Here is a 26,244-nt window from a genome sequence, read left to right as displayed (position 1 = left end):
TTTTATATATATATATATATATATATATATATATATATATATATATATATATATATATATATATATATATATATATATATATATATATATATATATATATATTTATTTATATATTGAATTGGATAATTTTGAATTGGAGTTAGGAAAAGCAATAAAGAAGTGTGACTTGTGACCCCAAAAAATATTTCCAAGATTTGGAAGAGGAAAAGTAAGAAAACCCGTTAGGTGGAATGCAAATGTTTGGCATTATTATATGCCGTGTTGTTGAGACGTGTCTTGAGGAAATGGTGTGGTTTGACAAAGGAGCAGATTTTGATGGTTTTGGTGAATTCCATTAATCAACTTTCTTCCGTTTTCTTTCAAAATATAATATTATATAAAGAAACATTATATCTTAATTTTACCCCTTAACTACTACATATTTAAAAAGTTGTCTCTAGATACCTAATAACTAAATAAATATGGTCCCTCAATTTTCACACGATTTTTTAATTTGGCCTCTCCCAAGACAACATTTGAAACATGTATTATTGCATCGAATATAAGTTATTTTCTTACTACAAAAGGTTGAATCCGCAATCCTAAGGGCTCCACACCATGACCCGACAGAATATTTGGGAGGATGTATATCATGGTAACTTAGTGGCTTAGCAGACAGGGTCAAATAGGGCCAAATGCTGGCACACACAAGATATCTGTCTACTTTAAGCATAATTTCATATTGTCACTGTCAAGTTTTGAATCTTACTCTTTTGTCTCAAGTACTAACTACTGAATCAGTAAACACCATTACCCTCCTAAGTTAATATTAGTTTCGTTATTGAAGGGACCAAATTGATAAAGTACGAAAAATTGAGGAATTATATCCATTTAACAAAGAATTGAAGGGTCATATTATAATTTAGAAGGGATAACAATCGAGAGAAAAAAACACGACTTTTAATATTAAAAATAATTAAGTTTAAGTTATTATCCATACGGTAGTGGATTGCGGTTGAGCTATGCTGTCTCCTAGGAAGCTGCAGTGGTTCCATTTATTTTTTCATTTGTTTTATTCATTTATGGTACGTTACGTTGTTGGTTGTTCACATGCACATGTAATTTCACCTATCAATGTTAATGTGGAGCAGACATAGCCACAAAAATGGACAAATATCCTTGTATGGGGACTATATATATCTCAAGCTTTATAGTGAAGTTGGAAGTCCCCATCACGTCAACAAGAAGATGATAATGATGCCCAATACATAGCTTGTAAACTGAAACTTTGTAAGTAATTTATGATATTTTGAAATTTGAAACATTAATCGGACAAAAATTTCGTCTCCTAAGTGAAGGAATATGCTTCTCTTATGCTAGAATCAAATAATATTGCAATGACCTTGTGGTCTAGTGATACTCGGTTACACCCCCAATGTGGAAGGGGTGGGTTCAAGTTGCCTCAGTAGAGGCGCTGCTGCTGGCTGTCTCGATCTCTTTGTGCTTCACTAGGTTGAGAAAGTAGTTGAACATATACTACATTGTAAAAGAGTCAGTAGTACTAAAAAAAAAAAAAGAATCGAATGATATTGCAAAAGTAGCATAAACTACGTACGTACTTTTATTAATTTTTCGTAACGCTTTGGGATTAAATGGAAAAAAGCTATTTACATGCCTAAATCATTTAACGAATGTCACTTTGTTGTGTGTGAAAGAATAGTTGGAGCAATCTATTAATCCAAGTCTCCAACTAGTTTCTAGTTTCTAGGAATGAACCTGTTTGGCAATATTATGGTTGGGGCAATATAATTTTCAACTGAAGAGACGATGGTTTAATAGGAGTAATGGACCGTTCCAACTACTGCCAATCTAATCACAATTCTTAGCTTATATCATGGACTAGGGTTCACACTGCATTATAAACCTTAGTTCATGTGTATGTGTTTTATATTGTGACTTTTGTGTCTTGCGTTATGAAATTCTGTTAGGCGTCGGCTGGGTTGGCCGAGTTCAGCTCCTACTCGATTCGAGACGTGACGCTGTGTCATACCATGGAGGAATGTGGTTAAATGATTAATGTCCACCTACTTATCACCAATTGGTTTTAAGCAGGGGATGACAACCAGATAACCAAAGAACTCTATGGTTAAGTGTACTTTATGATTAAGCGTGCTTGACTTACCGCCATCATAAGATGGGTGACCCTCATATCCAACAAATTTTGTACCTTAAGAGTATAATTTTGTATTTAGAATAAATTAGTAATTGTGTTTTGTGTTTTGAGAAATTTTGTTCATATGAACATAAATTATGTACCTAAATCATATTTAAAAATAAGTAAATATATAACATTTGTATGTGTCTTGTGTTATGATTTTTTTGTGTCTTGTATTATGAAATTTTGTACCTTACAAGTATGAATTCTATACCTCATCTTTTCAATCTAGCTAGATCATCTGAGATCACCTAAGGTTAAATTTTTTTAACAATTATTAATCATACCATAATTATTTCTCAAATTATCAACTATACTTTTAATTTAATATGAATTCTACAATTATAAATTTTGTTTAAAAAATGTATATACCATTATTTTAAAAAGTATTTCAATATAACTAAGATTTTAATAATGAATATTAATATTAGGCATTTATTTTTATGCATAACTCATAGAAAATACTAGTTAAACAAATAAGTGAACAGAAACAATTTATATGTTGTTTATATAATTATTGAGGGAAATGTTGTGGCCTTGTGGGCTTATAGAAGGTCCAAATGGCACTTCAATGCGAGAGTGGACTTATAAAAAGGATAGCCACCGTTACAAAAGGACTACTCAAATGCTTGAGCAAGTAATATATGGCAACACCCTTATCCTAGTGATGACCAGACCAATGCTGAAAAAATAGCCAAATTATAGCATGTGGATAACTGATAAATATACATTTTTAGTATACTGAATATTTATTTTTATGTATTAAAAGTTTATTTTTTGATAATACACCTAAAAATAAACTTCTATTATACAAAAAGATAAACATTCAATGTACTAAAAATGAACATTCAATATACTTATATTGAATCTTATGCCAGATGTTCATCTAGTAAGGTGAATCATGACCCACCCATTATATCTAATATTATGACTTTGTTTGGCACGTCTAGCTGAAAGGTAAAAAGCTGAAAAGCTAGTAGCTTATAAGTAAACTAAATGAAATTAAAGTGTTTGGTAAAATTAATTGTTGAATTAACTGATAAGTGTAAAAAGACATGAAGGTATAAACTAAGATATTAGGATTTTGATTAGTGAATGGTAGATGGTATCATTTTTGTAAATTAATAAATATAAAAAAGAAGAAAAGAAAAGTTAAAAAGAAAATAACTTATTTTGAAACGCTATTTGGGGTAGCGTTTCAAAATAAGATATTATTTTAAGCTCATCATATTTTACAAACAGAGCTTATAAGTTATTTGTAATTTAAAATAAGTTCTAAACTCTATACCAAGCAGAGTCATGAGCTAACAAACTTATAAGAGTAAATGCAAGTTATATAACTGAATTATATCTTCTTCTTCTTCTTCTTCTTCTTCTTCTTTTTTGTGTGTTTGTAAAGGTATACATAATGTTAAAACTATTGTGCTTTAATTTTTTTTTTTTATATAAAAAATCGTTTACATTGTTAAATATGTTAGTTAAGTATTAAATACTAAATAAATTGATCTAACATAAACATAATTACAAGGTTTAATTAAACAAAATATATTGAAGACCCTGGCCTGTGATGTGTCTTGATCATAAATGGCCAGCTAGAGTTGGGTTGTTAGCGACATGCCGACATGTTAAGTCTTTAACATTTGTTTGAAACTTGGCCTATAAGACATTATTCACAATCACAATCAAATTAAGAGGTTGCAACACCCTAGAGTTAATGTGGTGCCACCTATAAGGGAGCAATTCAAATTAAACTTTAACTTAGCTAGCTGGAAGATTGGAGATCGATGATTCATCTTATCCGTTGTTGTAGATACCTCTAGAGGAAAAATAATTATTCTTAAACAATAACCATTTAAATCTTATTATTAAAGTAATTACATTGTGGATTTATGGTATAAAATATTTTACCCGCTAATATGAAATAACTTGTACGAACAGCTCAATTGGTAGTCGCAATGTGGAGTTACACTAAATATAATGAGCTCCTTGTGAATACCAGACACTAGTCATTCCACCTAAAAAGTTGTTGAGTAGTTACCGTAATTTACTCATTCATCATTATGCCGGGTTGGAGTGTAGAGACTTTTGGGACGAGAATTTTGTCTTTTGTTAGAGGATTATTATGAAATATAAAAATGTGAGGTTCTAATCGCATATTTAAAAAAAAAAAAAAAAAAAAACTTATCATGTTGGAGTTGACCGTGATAAGAATTGAAGCATATGTTTCACCTCAATTAAAAGTCTAAGTTAGGGTTAATAGTTGGTGATGGATAAATACTACCATGGTCTACCACGGATCAGTCTCGAAGCGGAAATAGAGGGCCAACCCGGGCCCACACGACTGGGCCGTATGGGGCCCAAGTTGACCCCTCGAGGTCGACTTGGCCGACTTCGGCCCATGACTTGACCCCTCGGGGTCGACCCAGGGGCAACCCTGCCCCATGAGTCGACCCCGGGGTCGTCTTGGCCGAGCCACGGGTCTCGGTTTGACGCGGTCTTCCCGGCGCAAGACGCGGTCCTAGGCCGTTAGAGTGATTTTCTCCGAGCGGTTAGGCCTAGGAATTAGTATAAAAACATGCAACATTGTCCTATTGAGACATTGCATCTTCATCATACTTTGTCCTAACGATATTCTTGTCCTATTATTACACAATCTTGTAATAGTTTTATCCTTTATTCAATATATAAAATACCTCCGAGGTACACTTTGATCCGTTACTTGTCATACCCCTTATAATCTTATCGGGTTTATTGATTCGGACTACCCGGGTTGATTAAATCCATCAGTTGGATTGCATATTTATATGCTCAACAATAATTACGTGAAAAAAATTCAACAACATGGACTAAGATGCGACACGAATGAGTGCAGCAATTCATCAATTATTATTCTATGGAAGTGGAGCCTTTCTTATTTTCTTTCAACCGAGCTAAGTAACATGAATTTCACCTATACTCTTAAAAAAAATTAATCCTTCAATTATATGCCATTAGTCTTAATTTCTTATTGTCAAAATTTATAATTTATATTTCAAACTTTATAAGATTGCATTGTTACAAACTTACAATTTTGATTCTAGAAGGAATGAAATTCTAAGACAATAGAGTTGATCACTGCTGATGAAGAGATTAGAGTGAAAATTATTATGAAATATCACGTAGAAACTAAGAACCATAATGATGTTTAAAGATGTTGTCAGTTGAAAAATCAAAGTTGTAAAACTTTTACAAAGTTGGAGATATGATTTGTAACTTTTAATAATGGATTACCAAAATCGTTTTTCCCTACTATTTTTTATCTTTTTTTTTTAATACTACTAACTCTATTACAATGCAGTATCTGTTCATAACTATTTTCTCAACCTATTGAAGCACAAGAGTCAGTATTGTCTCCACTGAGGCTCGAACCCACTATTTTTTATCTATGACAAACAAATTTATTATTATTGATGTTAATATATCCTTTTTTTAGATGATGAGAGAAACCCACAGCCACTACTCAAGAGTGTGTACTGGGTAAACTTCGTCTTATGAACATGGTCAATAAAAGATCACAAAGGGACAAACCAACCTAAGTTGTCTATAATTGAGCGGTTCTGATCAAGAAAGCTAAACTTGGAAATGAACTATTGTTTTAGAAGTAAATTCACTCCTATCAATTTACACTAAGCAAAAATAGTGTCATCCCAACTAATTATATGTTTCTAACACTGGGCATCATGACAAGTGGCATTTGTTTTATGATTATATTATATGTATTACCATACATTATTGGGATTTGGGTGGAGCGATGCGTTTGCACTAGCAATTTTCTTTTTCTTGATAAATCTTTGTGATGAGTTGTGTGTATATATCGTGGAGATGAAATGAAAATATAAATTAAACAAAATATAAATATATAAAATTGTAATCATTAAAATTTACAACCTATTAGAATTAGTTTGACTCTGAATAATTTAACCGACTGACTTACAAGATGTTGTTGGACCTATCAATTCAATTACATTTTTAATAGCCCAAATGTTACATGTTTGGCCCATGATTCATAATTAATGTTATATAAAAAAAATGACTTAATCAAATATATTTCAATATTTTAGATAATTTAGTTAAGTTTGAAATTCAAATGTTTTTTAATTGAAAGTTTTTTGAGTTAAAATTGTAAACGTGTGGAGTGAATGATGTTTTCGTGTTATAAATAGAGGTCTTAATTTCAAGTGAAGGGGGTAACAGAGAAGAAGTGATTGAAGTATCCAAGCTTTGAAACATTCAAGTATTTAAGTTTCAAGTTCAAGCGTTCGAGTTTGCGATTCAAGTCTTCAAGTATTTTAAGTATCAAGTTTCACGTATTTTGAGTCTAAGTGTCCTGATTCAAGCATTTCAAGTATCAAACTTTGAGTATTTCAAGCTTGAGTGTTCAAATTAAACTCAAGCATTTCAAGTGTCAAGTTCATTGAGCTCAAGCCAAATTTAATTTGTTTGTAGCGGAAGTCTTTTAAGTATTTCAAGTCCCAAGTATCAAATATTTTAGGTTCAAGTACTCAAATTCAAGCATTTCAAGTAATCTCGAGTAGTCAAGTGTAAGCATTTCAAATACTAAGATTGCTGCAATCAATAGTTGTAGCAAAGTGTTTGATCTTTAAGTCAATTTCAAGCAAACAATCAAGTGTTCGTGAAGTGTATAAATAAAACAAAGAATAAGAAGATTTCTTAAGAGATAATTGTATTCATATTACACATTTACACATTTTTACCTTGTACCAAATTTTTAGTTTTAATACAAATACACTTGAAATTTTCTGTGTTAACAAATTGACACGCCCAGTGAGACTACTTTGCCTCTCATCTCTTTGCTAAGTCTATTATGGCAAATTTTGTTCAAATAGCTTCAAACAAGCAAATTAAGCAAGTTAAAGTTGGTGGCTCCAAGTTTTATGTAGCTGTTAGCAATACTTTTCGCCAAACTGCCCTGGGCCTATTTATAAGGAGTAAAGTTAGAGACATGAGAACCCAAATTCTTCAAATCCCTTTAAGGGTCAACATAAGTTTGCAAACTCATAGAGCAACTAGTGATGGTATGAATGTTGTTCACCAAGTTTTGCATGATCTCATCAAAGCTGTTGATAATAATCATGCTCAAAAAAAATTAATTAATGATGAAGTTGACGATTTTGAGTCTGAGATTATTTTACCTTCTCTGGCTACTTATATTTGGTCTCATGTTTATATTGCCATGCCTGCAATGACGACAAATTCTACTTCGACAGAGGAAGAGCTGACAAACCTAACAAAATCTTAGGAGATTTGACAACTCTTGTGCTTAACCAAAATAATTAATATATAATTTAGTCGTTAACTATACAGATTTTTCTCGATTTAGTCATAACGAAATCATAACGAAGCTGAAAGTCTTTCTTGTGTCTCTACCATACCAACCATCCACAGTGAGAGTAATAGCAAGTGTAAGGGAAGTGACCAGTATTGCATCAGTCGCAAATCAAACCTTGAAGCCAACATTACAAAGAATTTGCTCCTATAGTAAAATAAATGGAAGTTTCTGAATGAATAAAGAATCAACTCAAGTTTGAACATTGTTCATAATTTTGATGAATATCAGTATAAGAAAAATCGTGACTCGCGATGGAAGAATTTCGTCCCGAAGAAGAAAGGGAGTGGAAAAACAGGAGAGGAAGAAGGAGATACAAGAGGAAAATAAAAACTACATAGAATGACTAAAATATCCTTTAATTATAACAACTTGTTTTTCTCATTGAAAATTTAGAAATTCAATAGTTAGCTGAAAAATTAGACGGTAGAATATACAAATTACATAGTCATGTATCTAATTAAAAATTTTTAATCATCAATAATCAAATGTAATTTATGTATATTTATTAAAGACGAAGGTAAAATTTTCTTTCATTATTGTTATGACTTATTTTGACCATTTTCCCAAGTATAGAAGTAAAAAGGAAAACGAAAAATTCTCCAGTAACTTCTATCCCAATTCCTGAACCAAGCTCTGAAAATTCTGAAATCTAGATGCAATCTGCCGATCTGCCAACTGTAATCTCCTACTCTAAATCCAAATTTCTCATCTGCTAGTTGCGATCCCGTTAGCTTTGAAAGCATGGATTCTCAAATCTATTAAGCTATATATGATGTCTGTTTGTGATTTTTTTGGTTCTTTTATCATTTATGAAATAAAATCTGAAATGTTCCATTGTATCTGTTGCAGTAGAGAGATCAGTTCACGTATAGTCAAATAGCCTCTAATTCATGGTAATTCTCTACATCTGAGCTTGACTTGAGTCTTTCATTTTCTCGTACTGTACTATTGTTCCGGTTAGCCGTTTACCTTCATCCATTTAGTTCTGTAGATTTGGTAGAAGCTGCCGGGATTTTGAAAATGAGTGAAACGGCGACACCCCATTCGGTATGTTATTTAGTTATCCGAGCTTGGAAGCATCTGTAATGCGATCTGCGAGTGTGTAATATATATAGTACATACTGTATCTTATGATGCCTATGTTTATCCTTCTAGGGTGAAGGGAATGATGTGCAGAGACCATTCTTGGATTTGGGGGCGTTTGTTGAGGATTTGAATGTAGAGGAGGATGGAGCAAGGTTTTAATCTTCTTTTCTTATTTTCTCCAAATGTTGATTTGTGAATTCTGAATGGCAGCAATTTGTGATTGTTTTAGACTGTAATTTAGAGGAATATCATTGCTTTTACTGTGCTATGCAGTGAGGATATATCGCTTGAGGGGTTAGAGGAAGAACTAGAAGAGTGTAAAAGTGATGATGTAAGTAGTGTATACTATACCAACTGGGTTCAAATCTATCCTGAGTTTTCCGTTCCATTTACAAGTTTCCCACTTTTGGGATAAGTGGATAATGTGCTGTTGTTTAAATTTGATTGTTTGTGTGAAAGGTAGTTGCAAACATATTGTCTGAAGGCATGAAGTTGCGGGAATACACAAAGGGAGTTGAAAACAATTTACGGCAGGTTGAACTGGACTCCATCCAGGTTTGTTACAAATCTTGTGCTTTAATTTTGGGCCCTTTTCTTTTGCCTATGTTGGGGTTTTCAAGTTGCATTGTGTTTATGTTAATGTTATGTATCTTCTTACCATGTAAAATTCATGGGAGGATCTCACATTCTCACTAGAAAGAGGCTAGAAGTATATTGTTGTTTTCTTTATGTGTACCTATTCTTTTTACTATCTTAAATAGTTCTACTTATTTAGGTTGTTATTTCACCCAATTTAACCTCTTTGCTATATTTTGGTGATTGTTGATATCTTTGATGTGATGAGTGAGTTGCTTATGGATGCCTTTGTTATGGGCTTCTTTGTCCAATAACAGGATTACATAAAAGAAAGTGACAATCTTGTCTCACTTCATGATCAAATTCGTGACTGTGATATGATTCTTTCACAAATGGAAGCTCTACTTAGTGGATTTCAGGTACTTTATCTCTCCTACAGTAGGTTGTGACTGCAGATAATTGTTTTTAGTGCTTCCAGAGTTTTAGAAATGTTGCATGCTGAGTTTATATTTTTCATTAGGCATTAGTACTAAATGGAAGAAAGCAACAGAAGTAACTAGAGCATTTGTGAATGCTTCCCATATGTATTGTCCTCTTGGTACTTAATGTGTGAAATGAATGAAGATGGAAGCCTATAGTAGCCTTAGTGTCATGGTAGAAAGTTGTCATTGGAAAGGAATGGTTCTCTACTTTGTGCAAATCTAACAATAGCAAAAGATGGTCTTAGTGGCAAATTGTTGAAGCCCCCATGTCTCCCCCACAAAAGAAGAAGAAGGAATCAATATTCCTTCCTATATAAATAAAAATCTATCGATTTTGAATAATCATTATAATTATCAGCATTACTTTCAATTTTCCAGACAGAAATAGGTTCTATAAGCTCAGACATAAAAATCCTTCAGGAGAAGTCTATGGATATGGGACTGAAGCTGAAGAACCGCAAGGTAATACTTTCATAATTGAATATTGTCAGTGCTTAAGTTTTGACCAGCCATAATTCTACAGTCCATAAGTATTTTGCCCTATTCTCTTTAAGTATGGTGCAGTTGCTTGTACTCCAGCAATAGGAATTTTATACTGGTAGAATATCATATATATATATATATACTTATTTTTTAAATTTTAAATTTTTTATTTTTTTTTTAATTTTATAAATGTGGTAGGAGGTTAGTCTTCCACATGTATGGTTAGCTGCTAAATTTCTATTGCATCTCAAGATGAAACCTGAAAGGCACAACAATTGAATGTTAAAAATAACCCATGCGACTGTATTGCGAGGATTCAGAAACTCTTGGATTGCATTTTTAACTTTTTTCTTAGCAGCCCCATTTTCCCTTTCTCTCTTTCTGCTTTATTCCATCTTATATGTCACTTTCGAATTTTCGATGCATTCTTCAGTGTTAAGCATCACTTCTTGGTTCTTGTATTTGATTGAAAAACCAGCTTCTTGATATTGGTAGTACAAATAGTCAAAATCTATGAAATGAAACTGGAGAGAACCTCAAGTTGTGACCCAAGTTTTCTTTTTCCTCTTATTCATTTTGCTTCTACTATATATTGGAAGTACAGATAGGCTGCAATAAAAGATTCTGACAATGAAGAACATAAAGTGAAGTACAAATAAGGATTGCAAAAAGAAACTGTCCACTCTCTAGGCCTATGGATTTTATTCATGTATTGATATCTATTGATATGGAAAAAACTTTCATAATTTTGTGTGTTTGTATTTGGCTTATTAGTGATCGTGAAATCCAAACCTTTGCATGTTTTAACAAATATGGACTAACCTTTTAAAATTGGTAATTTGTACCAAAACTTGACACATTAGTGCAATTCTAGCCGATATCTTAAATCCAAACCAAAAAATATCAATATGAATTGAACTGATTTATACGCTTGCCATACATAAGATAAAATGGTTGATATTCCTTCTTAAGTCATGGTTAAAATTGAAATATTGCATACAAACTACATTAAAATTACTATAATATGTCCTATGCAACAAGAATAAATGATTATTGTACATGAAACTAATTGATTTTTAAAAAAAAATAAAAGTAGTGTTCAGTGATAAAACAAATGGAGTTCTTTTAATGAATTTGATTGATTGATTGATTTATTATTATTATTATTATTATTATTATTATTATTATTATTATTTTTAATAAAATTGTAAACCAATTCGAGTTGGATAAGATTTTATTTAGATGAAGTTGAAAAATTGGCTAAAATTGCATCAGCGTGCCAAGCTTTGGTATTAAATTATCAAATTTAAAAGGTTTGACCATAATTGTCACAACCTGCAAAGGGTTCATTTTTTTTTTTACCAATAACCCTTTTTATTTTTTATTTCATTTTTTTTTATTTATAATCATGTGTTTTTCATTTCCTTCGGTTTTTATTTTATTTTATTGAGTTTAGACATAAAATAGCCTCACAGTCTTCATTTCTGCTTTTATCTTATTTTCATTTGGTTCTGAATGCTTAGCAGAAGTTGGCTTATTTTCCTCTTGCAGGTTGCAGAGTCAAAACTGTCGAAATTTGTTGAAGATATTATTGTTCCCCCAAGGATGATAGACATTGTTGTTGATGGAGAGGTACTTTAGTTTTTGTTATTACTTCTTTGTTATTGTGAATGCATTGATGTAGCTGCAGCTGGTTATATGAGAGAAGACAGTGTCAGATGGAAAGCATTGGCGATGAATGGGATTCCTATGGGTGTATATACCAGGGTCTGGTATATTTGGTGTTCTTTTTGTTTTGAAAAGCATAGGTGACAAATGGGGGATCATATCAAGTATATTTGAGTTGGCCAAAGGTTCTATGGTCGAGAGAGATTCTGTTGGCAATTTAGTGTTTAAATGTGTCTAGGATGGCAAATAGTTGCAGTGATTTGTTTTGGAGCTAAATGCTTTGTCATAAGATAGTTAAAGAGTATGCACTCCCCTTTGATGCGCTTAATAAATTCTTGACCCATCAAACAGTACAAAAAATCTAGTGTTATATTGCAAAAGAGAGTTATGACAGCAACTTTTTAGTGCCATTGTATAGCTTCCATCTTCATTTTTAGTTTGAATGTGTTGATTACTTGATTATAAGCCAATTATGGGGCTTGTCCATCTGCGGTAGAAAATTCATAACAGATGATTCTACTCCTTTTTATCAATCCCTCCTCTCTCTTGCAGGTTTGTCTTTTCTGTTCAGTTGTGCATATATGATGCCTTACTTTCATGTATTTAATACTCAATTATTTCTTTGTTCCTGCTGTCTCGTCCTCCTAGTGCATTTAATGTGTGTCAGTGGATGTTATTGCACTCTGCTGGATTATTCACTTTTTGAATGTCAGTGATGCTTTTCCAATTGCTTTATTACTATTTACATACTTCTCATCTGTAGGTAAATGAGGAATATATGAGAACTTTGGAGATTCTGAGTAAAAAGCTGAAGTTTGTTGAAGTAGATCCGATGGTTAAAACATCAAAAGCCCTAAAAGATGTTCAACCTGAACTTGAGAAACTAAGACAGAAGGCAGTATCAAAGGTATTTTTAATCGGGAAATGAGAATGTAATATTCTGTGATGTTCTGTCATTTTCTATTTGGAACTTTAATTTTGTGATCACAAAATATTGAGGTCTGGGCTTTCAAAGTTTGCATCTGCTGTTAGTATGTTTAAGTTAAGAACTTAAAATGTAAACATTATGCCATTATGGACTTGAGAAATAATCTGTGTGCTGAACTATACCATGTTTGAAACCCAAATAAAAAGGAGATGTACTGTTCAAGTGTATTAATAGAATTTGTATTTGCCACTTGGGTGATTTGTCTGTCTTTTGTTCATTATCTTGTCAAAAAATAAAAATAAAAAATACTGGGAATTTTAATGCTCCCCTCAGCCCTGATTTATTAAAATGTTATAAGAGGTAGAAAAAAACAATATTTTGGAATTATGTATGTGGTTAAAATTAATTCAAACTATTAGATATTATTTTAATTCTGTTCGATACAACAAAGATTATGTTCTTTGTGAATTATGGCTAGTTCATGATAAATGAAAAGATACCTGCAAGTTAAAATTGTAAATTTTTTTTCAGGAACTTCTTATCATTCTTTGATTAATCTGAAAAAAATTTATTGGCAGTATATTGGAATTTTATTACAGATATACGTTCTAAATAATGCCTTTTTTATCCTTGTCTTTCCAAGGTGTTTGACTTCATGGTTCAGAAGCTATATTCATTGAGGAAACCAAAAACAAATGTCCAGATCCTTCAACAGAATGTTCTTTTGAAATATAAGTGAGTTGTTTCTTTCATGTAAACAACGTTTTCTGGTTGGAACCTGATTAAGTTCATTGACTTTACTGAATCAACTTTTCACCCTTTTTCCTTTCCAATTTTAATTACAGTTAGTCCCAGTATTTACAGTATATGTGCTTCTGTTTGAAGTGCGGTGCTTCCTAATACATCAGCTATATTCTGGTATTGCCACAAAAATAATGTAAAGCCAAGCTGTTAATATTTTTGAGTGGTAGTTGCTTATGGAACTTTTTTGATTCAGTGTTTTTGTTTCCATGGTACATTACTTGTGTCCAAAATCTTAAACATAACCTTCTGGTGGGAGCCTGGGAATATACACCATTCTAACCCCCAAAAATTTTCTCTCTGTGGTACCTACTTTGGTCTGTTTCAAATGATAAAATCTAAAATAGTCACCAGTATTCTCATTTTTAGATTTGTTTCAATAGCATGTTAGTTGAAGTACTCACAGAAATCAGAATCAATCATACAGGTTTATTATATCCTTCCTCAAAGAGCATGGAAAGGAGGTGTATGTTGAGGTTCGAGCAGCTTATATTGACACAATGAATAAGGTTAATCCTTTGAGCCATATATCAAAACATGTTTCAAGACTCACACCAATATAGAAACTTAGCTTTTCTCATTCATGAAATGATTTGTGATCTGTGCTTTGTTTATCCCACTCTACTATTATGATACATCTTTTAGGAAATGTTATAATTTGGACCCTTTGCCCTTCTTCCTGTCATTGCTTATGGAATATGTTTTGTCACATCTGTTGACATCTATAGGTGTTAAAAGGCTTAAGAAACCTTCAACTTATTATTATTATTTTTAAACATGAAAATTGATTCTTATTTCATTATGTTTATTGTCATTATTATTATTGTTATTGATGAAATATTAGCATTATTGTTATTCTCCATGTAGTTGTCCTAACTAGAATGGATAAAATGTAGTTGAATTGAGTTAGGTGGATGTTTATTAAAAGTATAAGGTACCTATCAAAGGCCACTTATACACATCCTTTACTTTATTCATGATTACTGATGCACCTGTCTTTAAAATTCAGGTTTTAAGTGCACAGTTCCGTGCTTATATTCAAGCATTAGAGAAACTGCAGCTAGATATAGCAACATCTAGTGATCTAATTGGTGTTGAGACAAGAAGCGGTGGTCTTTTCTCCAGAGGAAGAGAGCCATTAAAGAATCGGTCTGCAGTTTTTGCTTTGGGTGAAAGGATCAACATTCTCAAGGTCATACTCTCCTGTTCTTGACAAAATAGGAAATGCTTGGTTTCTTACTGTTAAATGGAGGCATATTTCTGTCTGTTATTTGTCTTACATTAACTATGATATTTTTTGGCTTTGCTTCTGTGGCTTATTGTAATAGTATAAACTTTATAACTGTGTTTATTTTTTATTTTTTATTTTTTGTGCGCGACGTTGTAACTGTGTTGTTTTGCAGCTTTCTGACATTTTCTGAGAAATATTGATAGATAACCTCATCGTTCTTAAGGGTGTATTTCATTTGTTGGATTTTTGTAGAATGAATTATACATGGTCATAAACTCTGTAAACAAGTGAGGATTATTGAAATATTTTTCAACACAGAGAACTTATAGTGCAAATGGAGGAACTGCTATGTCTTCTTTATACTAGTGATAGTTGTTTGAAGTCATCATTTTAGCAAGTTCTGGTTCTGTCACTTGTAAATTGGAAAATTGAGACGGATGATGGCTTACAATATTATGGTTAGGTTCTTAGTAATTTGAGTGCTGAAGGGGTAATTCTTGATGCATGTAGCCCTTGATTGGATAAATACTTCTTGAGTTTCTTGTCATGGGCATGCTTTTAGCAATGTGAAGGGTCGAGCTTTTTCTCCTCTTCCTCCAAACCCGTGACGTTTTTTTATTATTACTAGGTTGGTTGTTAAGGAAGTGATCTTAATAGGAAATTTAGATGATGGAACTTTTAACAGTGCTGTAGGTGCAAAATTGCTGTTAGTGTGAACATATCAAAGAGTTTGGGTAACTGAAGTTTGATTTGTGTTCAAATTGTAATCTACTATTGAAAATTAGGTTGCTTTTGCACTTTGGGTTGAGGACAATAAAAGGATTTGAAAAAAAAAAAAAAACAATATAAGGGCTATGTTTAGTAGAGCTTATAACTTATTTTAAGCTACAAATAAGCTATAAGCTCTATTTGGTAAAACATGGAGAGCTTAAAATAATAGCTTATTTTGAAACACTACCCTAAGTAGCGTTTCAAAATAAGCTAGTAGCTACTAGCTTTTAAGCTTTCAGCTAGCTTATAAGCTAGGTATGTCAAACAGAGCCAAGACGGATGGAGATTTGGATTTTGTGGTTAGTATTCAAATTGATCTTTTGGTAAAAATGGATTGTGAGAGCCCCCCCTCTTAAATCCATGAAAATTAGGTTAAAAATGTGACATGTTTCAGAACAATGGGTTTAAATGAGCAACTGATTCTGATCAGGGTCATCATAACCAATTCTATATAAGACAGGACTGCATTTTAGGTTGCATTTTCCACTTCTATAAACTGTTGGCAGTTGGTAGGTGAAGATAAAGTTAAAACTAGTATCTTAGTTATATTTCTTCTCTTCTTCAGAGTTTGTGCTTTCATTTATTTCCTTTGAGAGTCCTACTGCTCTTAAAATGATAAAAGGATAAGCAAAATGTTCTTATGATATCTTTAGATGAAGTGGAATTGTTGATCTCTTATAATCATTGCTTAGCAGAATCTTTAACTGATGCTTTTGCTGTTCACAATATTCAGGAAATTGAGGAACCTCCTTTGATTCCACATATTGCTGAAGCCAGCTCGAAAAAGTATCCCTATGAAGTTCTCTTCAGGAGCTTGCACAAACTGCTTCTGGATACAGCTTCTTCTGAGTATTCTACATTTCTATTTCTTGTTCTATTTTGAGTTCAAACAATCACCATAAATATGACAGTGATTTTATTCTCAATATTATTGTACTTATCTTTTGCTCTCTCATCATTCAGGTACCTTTTCTGTGATAATTTCTTTGGGGAGGAGTCTATCTTTTATGATATATTTGCAGGTATAGATTAAGCATTAAAAAAAAACTTTCCTGCAGGAACATGGATAATTTTTACAGGAGAAATATTTACAAGTGATGACTATTTAAAGGATTTTCCTGATTCCTTTTTAAGTGTAAACAATATTGGTAACACTAACTTGACAGTTCTTCCGACTATCATCTGGATAGAGTAGTTCTCTTGTATGTATTTTATTCAGTGAAAGCTGATAAACTTCAAGTGACTTGTGGGGAATTGTCAATATCTAAAAGCATAATAAGTCTCATCCAAGTTATATCCTTGATTTATGTCTCTTTTTTGTATGCTAATAAAAGTATACATTTTACTTTAAATGTTGTACTCTTCAATTTTATTGGACAAAATTGTCCCTACTACATTCTTGTTAGATGAAACTGCCCTTACACCGTTATAACTCTGATACTATTTAATTTTAACATTGACAACTCCATCATTGTTACCATACACTTATATCTTTTTCCTATTATTTAATTATCATTTTATTAAAATCATTATATAATTAATTTAATTGTTGATTATATTTTAATTAAATTTCTATGAATGGTAAATCATATGTGTGTGTGCATATAATACATATATTATTTGCGTATATATAACTTGAACTATAGGAATCTTAGCATTGTTATTGGATGTCGTAATCAGTACAAAATACACAGGCAACATTCATAACTTGAACTATAATTTTTAATTATTTATATCATAATTGTTTATTTACATTTTTGTTTGGCAATCAGTCTCTGGATTCATGATAGTTTACTTCGCTACTAGGTCCATTTGCTGTAATTGACGAGCACTTTAACTTAATCCTTCCAAATTCATTCGATGCAATTGGCTTGATGCTCATGATTCGAATCATTCATCAACACCAGGTGAAGACCCTCACTACCTGTAGAAACTTAACGCCATTAATGATGTCATGAGTGGCATTTGGTTTTATGTTATCTCAGAGTTTATTACTATGAAGTGTTATACTTCTCTTTCAGCTGGTAATGTCTCGCCGCCGAATTCCATGCTTGGATTCATTTTTAGATAAGGTATGTATTTCCTGATCAGTTTGTCACCCAGGTATCCTTTTCCTGTCATTAATAAGGATCTTGAAGGACCTTGGGCTATTATTTACCCGATAATAGACTTGTTACTTTGGTGTAAACGAATTCTTGGTTCTTAACTTATGATTTGGGAGGATGCATATTAGTCTTTGCTTAAATGTGAGTAGAAAGCTGATATAAATCATATTGAAGTGAAAAAGAAATGATACCAAACTGTTAGTAAGCTAACTTAGGCAAATCCAAGACTCTATTTAACTTTTTATAAAATCTTAGATTGTTTTTTGGCTTTGGCCAAGAGTGTAGCCAGTTTTTGGCATTTATATCTTGCAGTGGGTTAATTGCCTGTGTATATCAAATTGTTTTTTCATGAAACATAGAAATGTTGTGATGTAATCAGTTAAATACTATATAGATGAGATATAAAGCAAAGAAAATGACAAAAATCTCAGTGTATTTATTCCTCCATACAGCAATAAAATGTCCTGTATTTATTGAACCTTGTAATAAGTACTCTAATGTAACATAGTTGATGGATGTTGAACCTTTGTAATAAGTACTACATGAACATTATGTAAACCAACTTACCAATTGTACAAATGATCATCCCTCACTCCTTTTCCATACAATCTAAACCTCTAAATTCTGAATCTATTTAAGTGGTTTTAATAATTGTGATCAGGTCAACATTGCATTATGGCCACGTTTCAAGATGGTATTTGACTTGCACCTCAATAGCCTGCGGAATGCCAATATCAGAACTCTCTGGGAGGATGATGTTCATCCACATTATGTCATGAGACGTTATGCAGAATTTACTGCCTCACTTATTCATCTAAATGTTGAATATGGAGATGGTCAGGTTGGTGACAACACTTTAGAATCTTGAATGCTTGTGAATGTTTACAGTTTAATTGGCCAAAATTAAACTTTGTCATGCGCTAATATTGGTAGCTTGAACTCAATATGGAGAGGCTGAGAATGGCTATTGATGACTTGCTTGTGAAGCTTGCAAAAATGTTCCCTAAACAAAAGCAGCAGACAGTGTTTCTAATAAACAACTATGACATGACGATATCTGTTTTGAAGGTAAGGCTTCAAGTTGGACTTTTGTTCTAAATCATTTTTATGGGTATGCTGAGCAACTTACTAGATTTTCATATAGTGGATCATCAAAACCCCCACCCCCATCCAAAAAAAAAAAACAAAAAAAAAAAAAAAGTAAGCAGAAGAAAAATAAGTTCAAGAGAATTTATAAGAAAGTAGTGTCCTAGAACTTTCTAAAAATACAATGTCAGACCTATCTAGTAGACTAAATTACCAAATTACTCTGCAAACATGGTGATGTGTGTGTGTGGATGGTAGGTTGGGTGCCATGATGGGAAGAATGAAATGGGAGGATAGAAAATACAAGCATTTGATTTTCTTGTTTGACATGAATAAGGATTTGGGGAGTTGCATGTAGAATAATTTGAAATACCTTGGGAGGAAAATCTTTTGGAGAAAAGTTTTGCTGCTTTTGGTTGCAGTTGAAATAGGAAATATGGAATGCACTTTCCTTTTTCATTCCCTCCCTATCCCCCAAACAAGCAAACACTTGCTCACATAAAGGGCTCCCTTTCCGACAAGTATGATTTCTCACTATGGCCTCTGTTCCATTGTCCACACAATCAGATACCGCTTTGTCATTATTTAGTCTTTGCACTTTTACCAAATCTCTTGATGGCTTAGGTGATTATGTTCAGTCTCTTCAATGTTCTTTACTTCTTTTCCTTTCCTGGGGAACATGAGATTTGCCAATTGCCATTGCCTAGATTATATTGTGATGGTGGGAAACATCAAATAATTCCACTTGCAGTGTTGCTAGTTGTGGCCTTATTGGTCAGATTTCATTTTTGTATTTTTTTATATGGAGGATCTCATGAAAATAGTGTTCCATCTTCGTGAGTTTGCTAATATGCATGTTGCATCAGCAGTGATTTTTTGATGTTGTACAATACTAGCTTGCTCTATTTGTGTGGTTGGTTTGGTTTTTCTTTTTTTTTTTTTATTTTTATTTTTTTTAATGTGAAATGAAAATTGAGGTCTATAGAACGGAATGTGATGTCATTTTTTGGGAGTACCATATTTACTTCCACATTTCATACATATAACGATTATAAGGAAAGCCCTCAGTTTTCCAACTAAGACTTGATATACAGTTACTATGTCTCATTCTGTTTCAGGAAGCTGGTCCAGAGGGCGGTAAAATTCAACAGCATTTCGAGGATTTACTGAAGAACAACACTGCTATATTTGTGGTAAGTATGTAGTGAATAATTGCATCTTACTAACCTGGAATTAAGAGCATTACCTTTTTCTTCCTTTTCTCTTAAGACGCTGGTATAGCGATAAATTCTGTTATTTACTGAAGTGATGCTATTACATAAGAAAAATGGGGTTCCCAGTATACACTCAGAAGATGAATCTACAGAATAGGCCTATGCCTCTTGGTTCCTATCACAGTCCTCCCCATCCTTCCTGGTTTCCTTCCCGCTCTTCTCTCTCTCTGAGTATAATACACTCACATACGTGTTTACATTCATGTGCATGCCAATTTTAGACGAAATTAGATATTATTTAGGGGTGCCACATTGATCCGCAAAGTACTATTTACACATGGATGCATGCACTTGCCTTTTTGTGTTTTTACTGTTTTATGGTTACTTGGGAGTACGCTAGGACAACACAAATCTTAAGCATTTGTTACATGTGTCAATCTTTTTGCACTAGTCAAAATAAATGTATTCTTGCAAACTGTTGAGGTCTTTGGTACTTAGATTGTTTGTCCTTTTATCTTCCTTACAGGAAGAGTTACTGCTGGAGCACTTCAGTGATCTTATCAAGTTTGTAAAGACGAGAGGATGTAAGTATTTTAAAATATGGTGTTGCGTTTTGCGTTTGTGTTTCAGAACTGAGCTCATCATGCACAATTCTTTGTCAGCCGAGGATCCAAGTTCTGGATCTGAACGGCCTATAACAGCAGCTGAGGTGGAGCCTATCGTGAAGGACTTTGCAAGTCGTTGGAAGGGGGCGATAGAGCTGATGCACAACGATGTGATTACTTCTTTCAGCAATTTCCTTTGCGGTATGGACATATTAAGAGCGGCCCTAACGCAACTGCTGCTTTACTATACAAGGCTTTCGGACTCTCTAAAGCGGATTGCTGGTGGCACTGCACTGAATAAGGATCTGGTTTCCATATCATCAATCATGTATGAGATTAGAAAATTCTCAAGGACATTCTAGCTTGTTTCTCCTGCATGCCAAGCATGCATAATGTTTGTGTCTCAACGATTCATTTTCCTGTAGAGGTATGATACTGATACACCTTTGCCAAAAGCTCTGAATTTTATATAGGTTAGTTGAATTTTGTTCGTCTATAAATATGTATTTTACTCATGTATTCTTCATTTGTTTTTAGTACTATTGACTATTAAAATGTACTATCTGTTCTATAGATATTTGTTACAGCTCAAGCAGCCAATATATCACTACTAGGGTTCAATCCTGATACATTTTCTTAAGGAGAGTCGCAAAATTTGAGCACAAGGTGCTTAATTGACTGGTTACATGTGAAACTCTCAAGCCCTTTTTAGTGCTCTTTTCTGTGTTAAATAGCATCTTACTTTAAATAAGATAATACAGGTTCACTTACCACACAAGATGATTAATTAATAATTTACTTAATTTCTCATTCATTTTATGTAGAAATAAGCTTGTTTGTATGTTTTCAAAAAAAAAAAAAAGCTTGTTTGTATGATGCCACGACTGAAGTTCTTGGTCCAAAAAATGAATATTATTTTTTTCAAATAAATTCATGAAACGATACAATAGAGCTCAAATCTAAACAAAATATATCATCCATGATGAAATGATAAAAACAACTCATCAACCAGAAAAAGAAAATTCATGTAATATATAAATTAGCTAAAAAGCATCCATACTAAGTCCAAGTGGTTCATGTAGGTAGTCCATCATAATCTACAAAGTATAGAAAACTCTAACTTCAAAACCCTCACACACCATTCACTCCATATGTACCATTGTCAACAACAATATAAATTTTGCATGCCAACAATATAAAGTCTCTCTATTTCAGTAAGAGATTAGAGATGAGATTATTCAGTAGGTTAACTTTCCCCTGGTCTAGTGGTCTTAGCAACTTCAACACAAATTAGTCTGCCATTAATTATCTGCAGATGTTCAAATCACAAATAAGGCATTGCAGTACATACCAGAGATAAACAATGTAACATTACACGATGAAACGCTGATATTTTGAAATAATTAGTTATGTAAGCTGACATAAAATTGCATGGATGAATACAAAACAGAAGCTTTTTTATATTTTTAAGGGGGATAATAATATGTACTCAATTACACCTTATAAAAAATAATCCTCTCAATATGGTTTAGGTATCTGAGTTGAAACAGCAATTCCCCCAAGTTCAGAGCAAACTAATAGGATGAATTCACCCAAAGGAAGAACCCAATATGTAAACAGATTACATGAGAAAACGAAGCAAACAACTTTGAAGGAAGTTGGAAAGAACTCTCTTTTCAAATTAATATGTATTGAATGATTTCCATGATAATTGCATTCAGAAAACAGACAATGATGAATTCCAGAGGAACAACAAAAATACGTAGTGCTACTAATTATCATGAGACCAAAACATAGTGAGATTGGTTAGTATAATGTTGAATCAGATAATTTCTTTACAGTTCAAAATAAGCCCTAGCCTTACCCAAAGGCAAATCAATTACAGCAATGCAACTCGAAAAATGTACCTTGCCATTCAACGCCTTCAAAGCATTCTGGGCATCAGTTTCTGATTCAAAAGTGACAAATCCAAATCCTTTAGGCCTCTGCGTTCTATGGTCTATCACAAGCCTTGCTGAATCAATTCAAAGTACTAATCTATATAAGTCATCAACTCAAGTAAAAACAAAAAAAAATCAAATCTTTATGGAATGGTATAATCAAGAGCAGAAAACAAATATTTACCTTCTTTAATATCACCAAAAGGCAAAAATAACCTCCTTAATTCATCGTTTGTTGTGTAAAATGACAATCCTATTGAAACAACAATCAAGAATCCATAGGAGCTAGGGTTTCATCAGATCCATGGGAGGCATAAATACGAAATCAATCATTCCAGTATCAAATAGATAGAAACAAATTGCCGAAAAAAGGAAAATAGCACATACTACTCACGAATAGCTGCAAAGCTCGTTTTGCCATAAGATACAGACTCGCTTCTTCTCAGTACAACTCACTACTGGCACACACGATGCACAAAATGTTAGTGCCCAATGATATAATTACTGTGTTATATCTTACAAGGCCAAAAATTAATCAGGTTCAACATACCTAAAAGCTCAGGTAAATTGAGTACTGTAAAAATTAGAATTGGTAGAAATTCGACATACCCTGATTCGTTGAAATCTCTTATCTCTCTCAAATCGCGCAAAGAATCAAAGAAACGGGCAAACATAAAAAACAGACGAACCTATACATCTTGTGCGTCCAACATTATCCCTTTGAAAAGGCTGAGGCGATTACGCAAGCTCCACTTCAGATTGAGAGATCGAGAGAACCAGAAGAGGGTTACGGAATACGGACCTTGCGGTTCCCAAATGTGCAACCACTCTAGTATTTTGTGCATTTTTTGTATTGAGAGCAGAGGAAGACACACTATAATAAAAAGAGATAAATAATTTTTTTTCAAAGTTCTTGTTTTTTCCTTCTTAAAATCGATGAAATTAAAATACAAAGAATATGTGATTCTAATTTCATGAAAATAAGAAAATTTCAATTGTATTTCACCCTAACCGAACCAAAGGAATTTACTTACTGTGAAAATTAAGTGAGAATAGAATTATAATTCCATTCGACCAAACATCCTATGAATAGAAAAACTTACATTGCTCTCTACACATTTCGAAAAACATCCTTGCAAGATTAGTACTATGTACTGGGACTCCGTCCCCCCAAACTCAAAAAGAGCATAAATAGAGTTTGGGGGGACGGAGTCCCAGTACATAGTACTAATCTGCGAATAGGCCGTAGCCGCAAGAGTATGTGCTATGACATTTGCTGATCTCGGAACAAGATTAACCACACAAGAATTAAACGAAGAAAACAAAGCCCTGGTAGCCTCAATAGCAAATCCTTCATGTGAGCGAATGGTATCCTCCTTGGTTAGATACGTCCGGAGCTGGGAACAATCGGTGTAGACCGCAACTGTCGAAATGCCCTTGTCGCGTAACCACGAGAGGGCCTCCTTCGAAGCTAACGCCTCGGCCATTAATGGAGTCAAGCAGCTCGATAATGGACCTGCACATGCTGCGATGAACTCCCTGCTGGTGAAATAAGGACGGCGCCAAAGGACGCCTTGTGAGTTGCGGAGCAGAAACCAGCGTCGAAGTAGCATTTTGGGACCATCGTCTGCGTCTGATCTGCCGGGGGTGGCAGTGTATTCCCAGCAGTTGGCTGGTGCTTGTCGTGGACTTCCTTCCAAGCGTGTAATGCAACAACAGCCGTAGAGAGGACTTTTGCCGGCCGCAGCAGATAAGCATCCCACACTGCCGTGTTTCGTGCCTTCCAAAGGTGGTAGAGTGCAGCCACGATCACACGAATATGGTCTTCAGTGCAAACATGCAGAACAGATGAGAACCACTCATTAAAATCATTGCCAACAATAGGTGGTAAAGGTAGGTTGGAATCATTCCAAACATGTTGTGAAAAGACACACGTAACTAATGCATGCATTGTACATTCATGAGTTACACCACACTTTGGGCATGCTGGATCAATGTCTACCCTCTTTAAAAGCAAATTGGTGGTGACCGGAAGAGTGCCACTAATAGCCCTCCAAAGGAAAGTTTTCCATTTGGGGGTACTTTAATTTTCCACAATGTAGTCCACTGATCAAACTCACCCTCCGAAGCTGAATATTCCCCCAGAGCTGCCTTGTAACCACATTTTACCGTATAGCACCCCTTGGGGTCTCCCTGCCAATACCATGAGTCCTCATAACCTGGGGAGATAGGAATTCTACTGATGCGTAGTGCGTCCTCAACAGTGAAAATGTCATTAAGTAGGGGGATATTCCAAGAGTTGGTTCCTGTATCAATCAAACTAGACACGCATGTCCCATTAAGATGAATAGGCATGGGTGTTTGAACCATTGGAGTTGGATTATCCGGAAGCCATGGGTGCCCCCATATGAGTGTGGATCTACCATCTCCAATCCTACGCCTTACCCCTCCGCAGACTAAGTCATGGGCAGCCATAATACTCCGCCAACAGTAACTAGGGCAGCTACCAACAGAGGCATCAATGAAGGATGTCCTGGGGTAGTACCTAGCTTTGAATATTCTTACAACCAAAGAACTGGGGTTTATAAGAAAGCGTCAGGCTTGCTTGCCCAACATAGCCAAATTGAAAGCACGGAGATCCTTAAAACCCAGACCACCAAATTTCTTGGGTATACATAAGCGGTCCCAAGCATTCCAGTGTATCCTTCTGTCAGTCCCGGAGCCCCACCAAAATCGATTCATTGTCCTCTCAATAGATAGACACACCGACTCAGGGAGAAGAAACACACTCATTGAGAAAGTAGGCATAACCTGGGCAACACTCTTTAACAGTATTTCCTTACCAGCCTGTGAGAGTAGCTTCTTATTCCAAGACCCTACTCGCTGCTTGATCTTGTCCTCGATATATGAAAACACCGCCCTTTTGTTCCTACCCACAAAAGCGGGCAAGCCCAAGTACTTTCCAAAATTCGGGGCTTGATCAACCCCTAGCACTGCCATCACTTCTTCCCTGTGCACAGTCTGTGTATTTCTACTGAAACAGACACTGGATTTGTGGTAATTCACTGCTTGGCCGGACATACTTTCTTACAGATTTAAGCAGTGTTTTACCGTTCCTGCCTCCTGGGCATTAGCTCTGAAGAATAAGAGACTGTCATCTGCAAAGAATAAATGAGAGACCGGGGGAGCTGCCCTAGCCACTCTACAGCCATGAATAGAACCCTGCGTCTGAGCCTTCTGTAGTAATAAGGAAAGTCCCTCTGCACACATAATAAACAGATATGGGGAGAGCGGGTCTCCTTGGCGAATTCCCCGGGTTGGAACAACCTCTCCGCTGGGGGTTCCATTAATTAAAAAATTATAGGAAACCGTAGTGACACAAAGCATAATTAAATCGACCCACCTGGCAGCAAAGCCAAGAGCTTCAAGCATTCTGCGCAAGAATGGTCACTCCATCCGATCATATGCCTTTGCCATGTCTAATTTTAGGGCCCCCCAGCCAACTAAGCCATTCTGCTTTCTATTGAGATAATGACCAATCTCCGCAGCAACTAGGATGTTGTCAGTTATAAGCCTATTCGAGATAAAAGCACTCTGGGACTCAGAGATTAAGTCACCTAACAGAGGTTTCATCCTGTTTGCTAACATCTTAGCCATCACCTTGTACACCACATTACATAATGCA

General features: G+C 34.1%; 4 protein-coding genes across 13 annotated transcripts; 1 reads left to right on the top strand and 3 right to left on the bottom strand.

The window, feature by feature from the left end:
- Positions 1–8,128: 8,128 nt before the first annotated feature.
- LOC116025223 (vacuolar protein sorting-associated protein 52 A-like) lies at positions 8,129–21,243 on the top strand. Of its 6 annotated transcripts, XM_031266373.1 has the most exons (22): positions 8,137–8,260; positions 8,433–8,476; positions 8,575–8,630; positions 8,739–8,821; positions 8,943–9,000; positions 9,129–9,224; positions 9,563–9,664; positions 10,106–10,189; positions 11,762–11,842; positions 12,642–12,785; positions 13,450–13,541; positions 14,035–14,116; positions 14,617–14,799; positions 16,343–16,458; positions 16,573–16,631; positions 17,416–17,516; positions 17,631–17,681; positions 18,376–18,555; positions 18,648–18,782; positions 19,919–19,993; positions 20,541–20,598; positions 20,677–20,981. In XM_031266373.1, the coding sequence occupies exons 3-22, from the start codon at positions 8,604–8,606 to the stop codon at positions 20,979–20,981; spliced, it is 2,112 nt and encodes a 703-aa protein (XP_031122233.1). In that variant the 5' UTR covers positions 8,137–8,260; positions 8,433–8,476; positions 8,575–8,603. The 6 variants fall into 6 exon arrangements, with proteins under 6 accessions (XP_031122230.1, XP_031122229.1, XP_031122233.1 ...); XM_031266370.1 differs by having other exon boundaries at positions 8,129–8,260; positions 20,541–21,243; XM_031266369.1 differs by having other exon boundaries at positions 8,129–8,260; positions 8,567–8,630; positions 20,541–20,981.
- A 380-nt stretch (positions 21,244–21,623) lies between these two features.
- On the bottom strand, positions 21,624–23,400 carry LOC116024873 (glycine-rich RNA-binding protein 4, mitochondrial). 5 transcript variants are annotated; one of them, XM_031265886.1, is made up of 5 exons: positions 23,169–23,400; positions 22,947–23,017; positions 22,744–22,812; positions 22,527–22,633; positions 21,624–21,928 (listed from the first exon to the last, which is right to left on the bottom strand). In XM_031265886.1, exons 2-5 carry the CDS (start codon positions 22,978–22,980, stop codon positions 21,866–21,868), a joined length of 273 nt encoding a protein of 90 aa, XP_031121746.1. In that variant the 5' UTR covers positions 22,981–23,017; positions 23,169–23,400; the 3' UTR covers positions 21,624–21,865. The 5 variants fall into 5 exon arrangements, with proteins under 5 accessions (XP_031121746.1, XP_031121750.1, XP_031121745.1 ...); XM_031265890.1 differs by having other exon boundaries at positions 22,947–23,014; XM_031265885.1 differs by having other exon boundaries at positions 23,249–23,400.
- A 654-nt stretch (positions 23,401–24,054) lies between these two features.
- On the bottom strand, positions 24,055–25,034 carry LOC116024402. The gene is made up of 2 exons (XM_031265294.1): positions 24,680–25,034; positions 24,055–24,383 (listed from the first exon to the last, which is right to left on the bottom strand). Exons 1-2 carry the CDS (start codon positions 25,032–25,034, stop codon positions 24,055–24,057), a joined length of 684 nt encoding a protein of 227 aa, XP_031121154.1.
- Positions 25,035–25,154: 120 nt separating this feature from the next.
- LOC116024401 lies at positions 25,155–25,991 on the bottom strand. The gene is made up of 2 exons (XM_031265293.1): positions 25,671–25,991; positions 25,155–25,580 (listed from the first exon to the last, which is right to left on the bottom strand). Exons 1-2 carry the CDS (start codon positions 25,989–25,991, stop codon positions 25,155–25,157), a joined length of 747 nt encoding a protein of 248 aa, XP_031121153.1.
- Positions 25,992–26,244: the final 253 nt, after the last annotated feature.

Source organism: Ipomoea triloba, chromosome 7 (genome assembly GCF_003576645.1).
Source record: "Ipomoea triloba cultivar NCNSP0323 chromosome 7, ASM357664v1".
Taxonomy (NCBI): Eukaryota; Viridiplantae; Streptophyta; class Magnoliopsida; order Solanales; family Convolvulaceae; genus Ipomoea; species Ipomoea triloba.
Note: the sequence above shows the minus strand (reverse complement) of the source record. Positions and strands in the feature narration are given on the sequence as shown.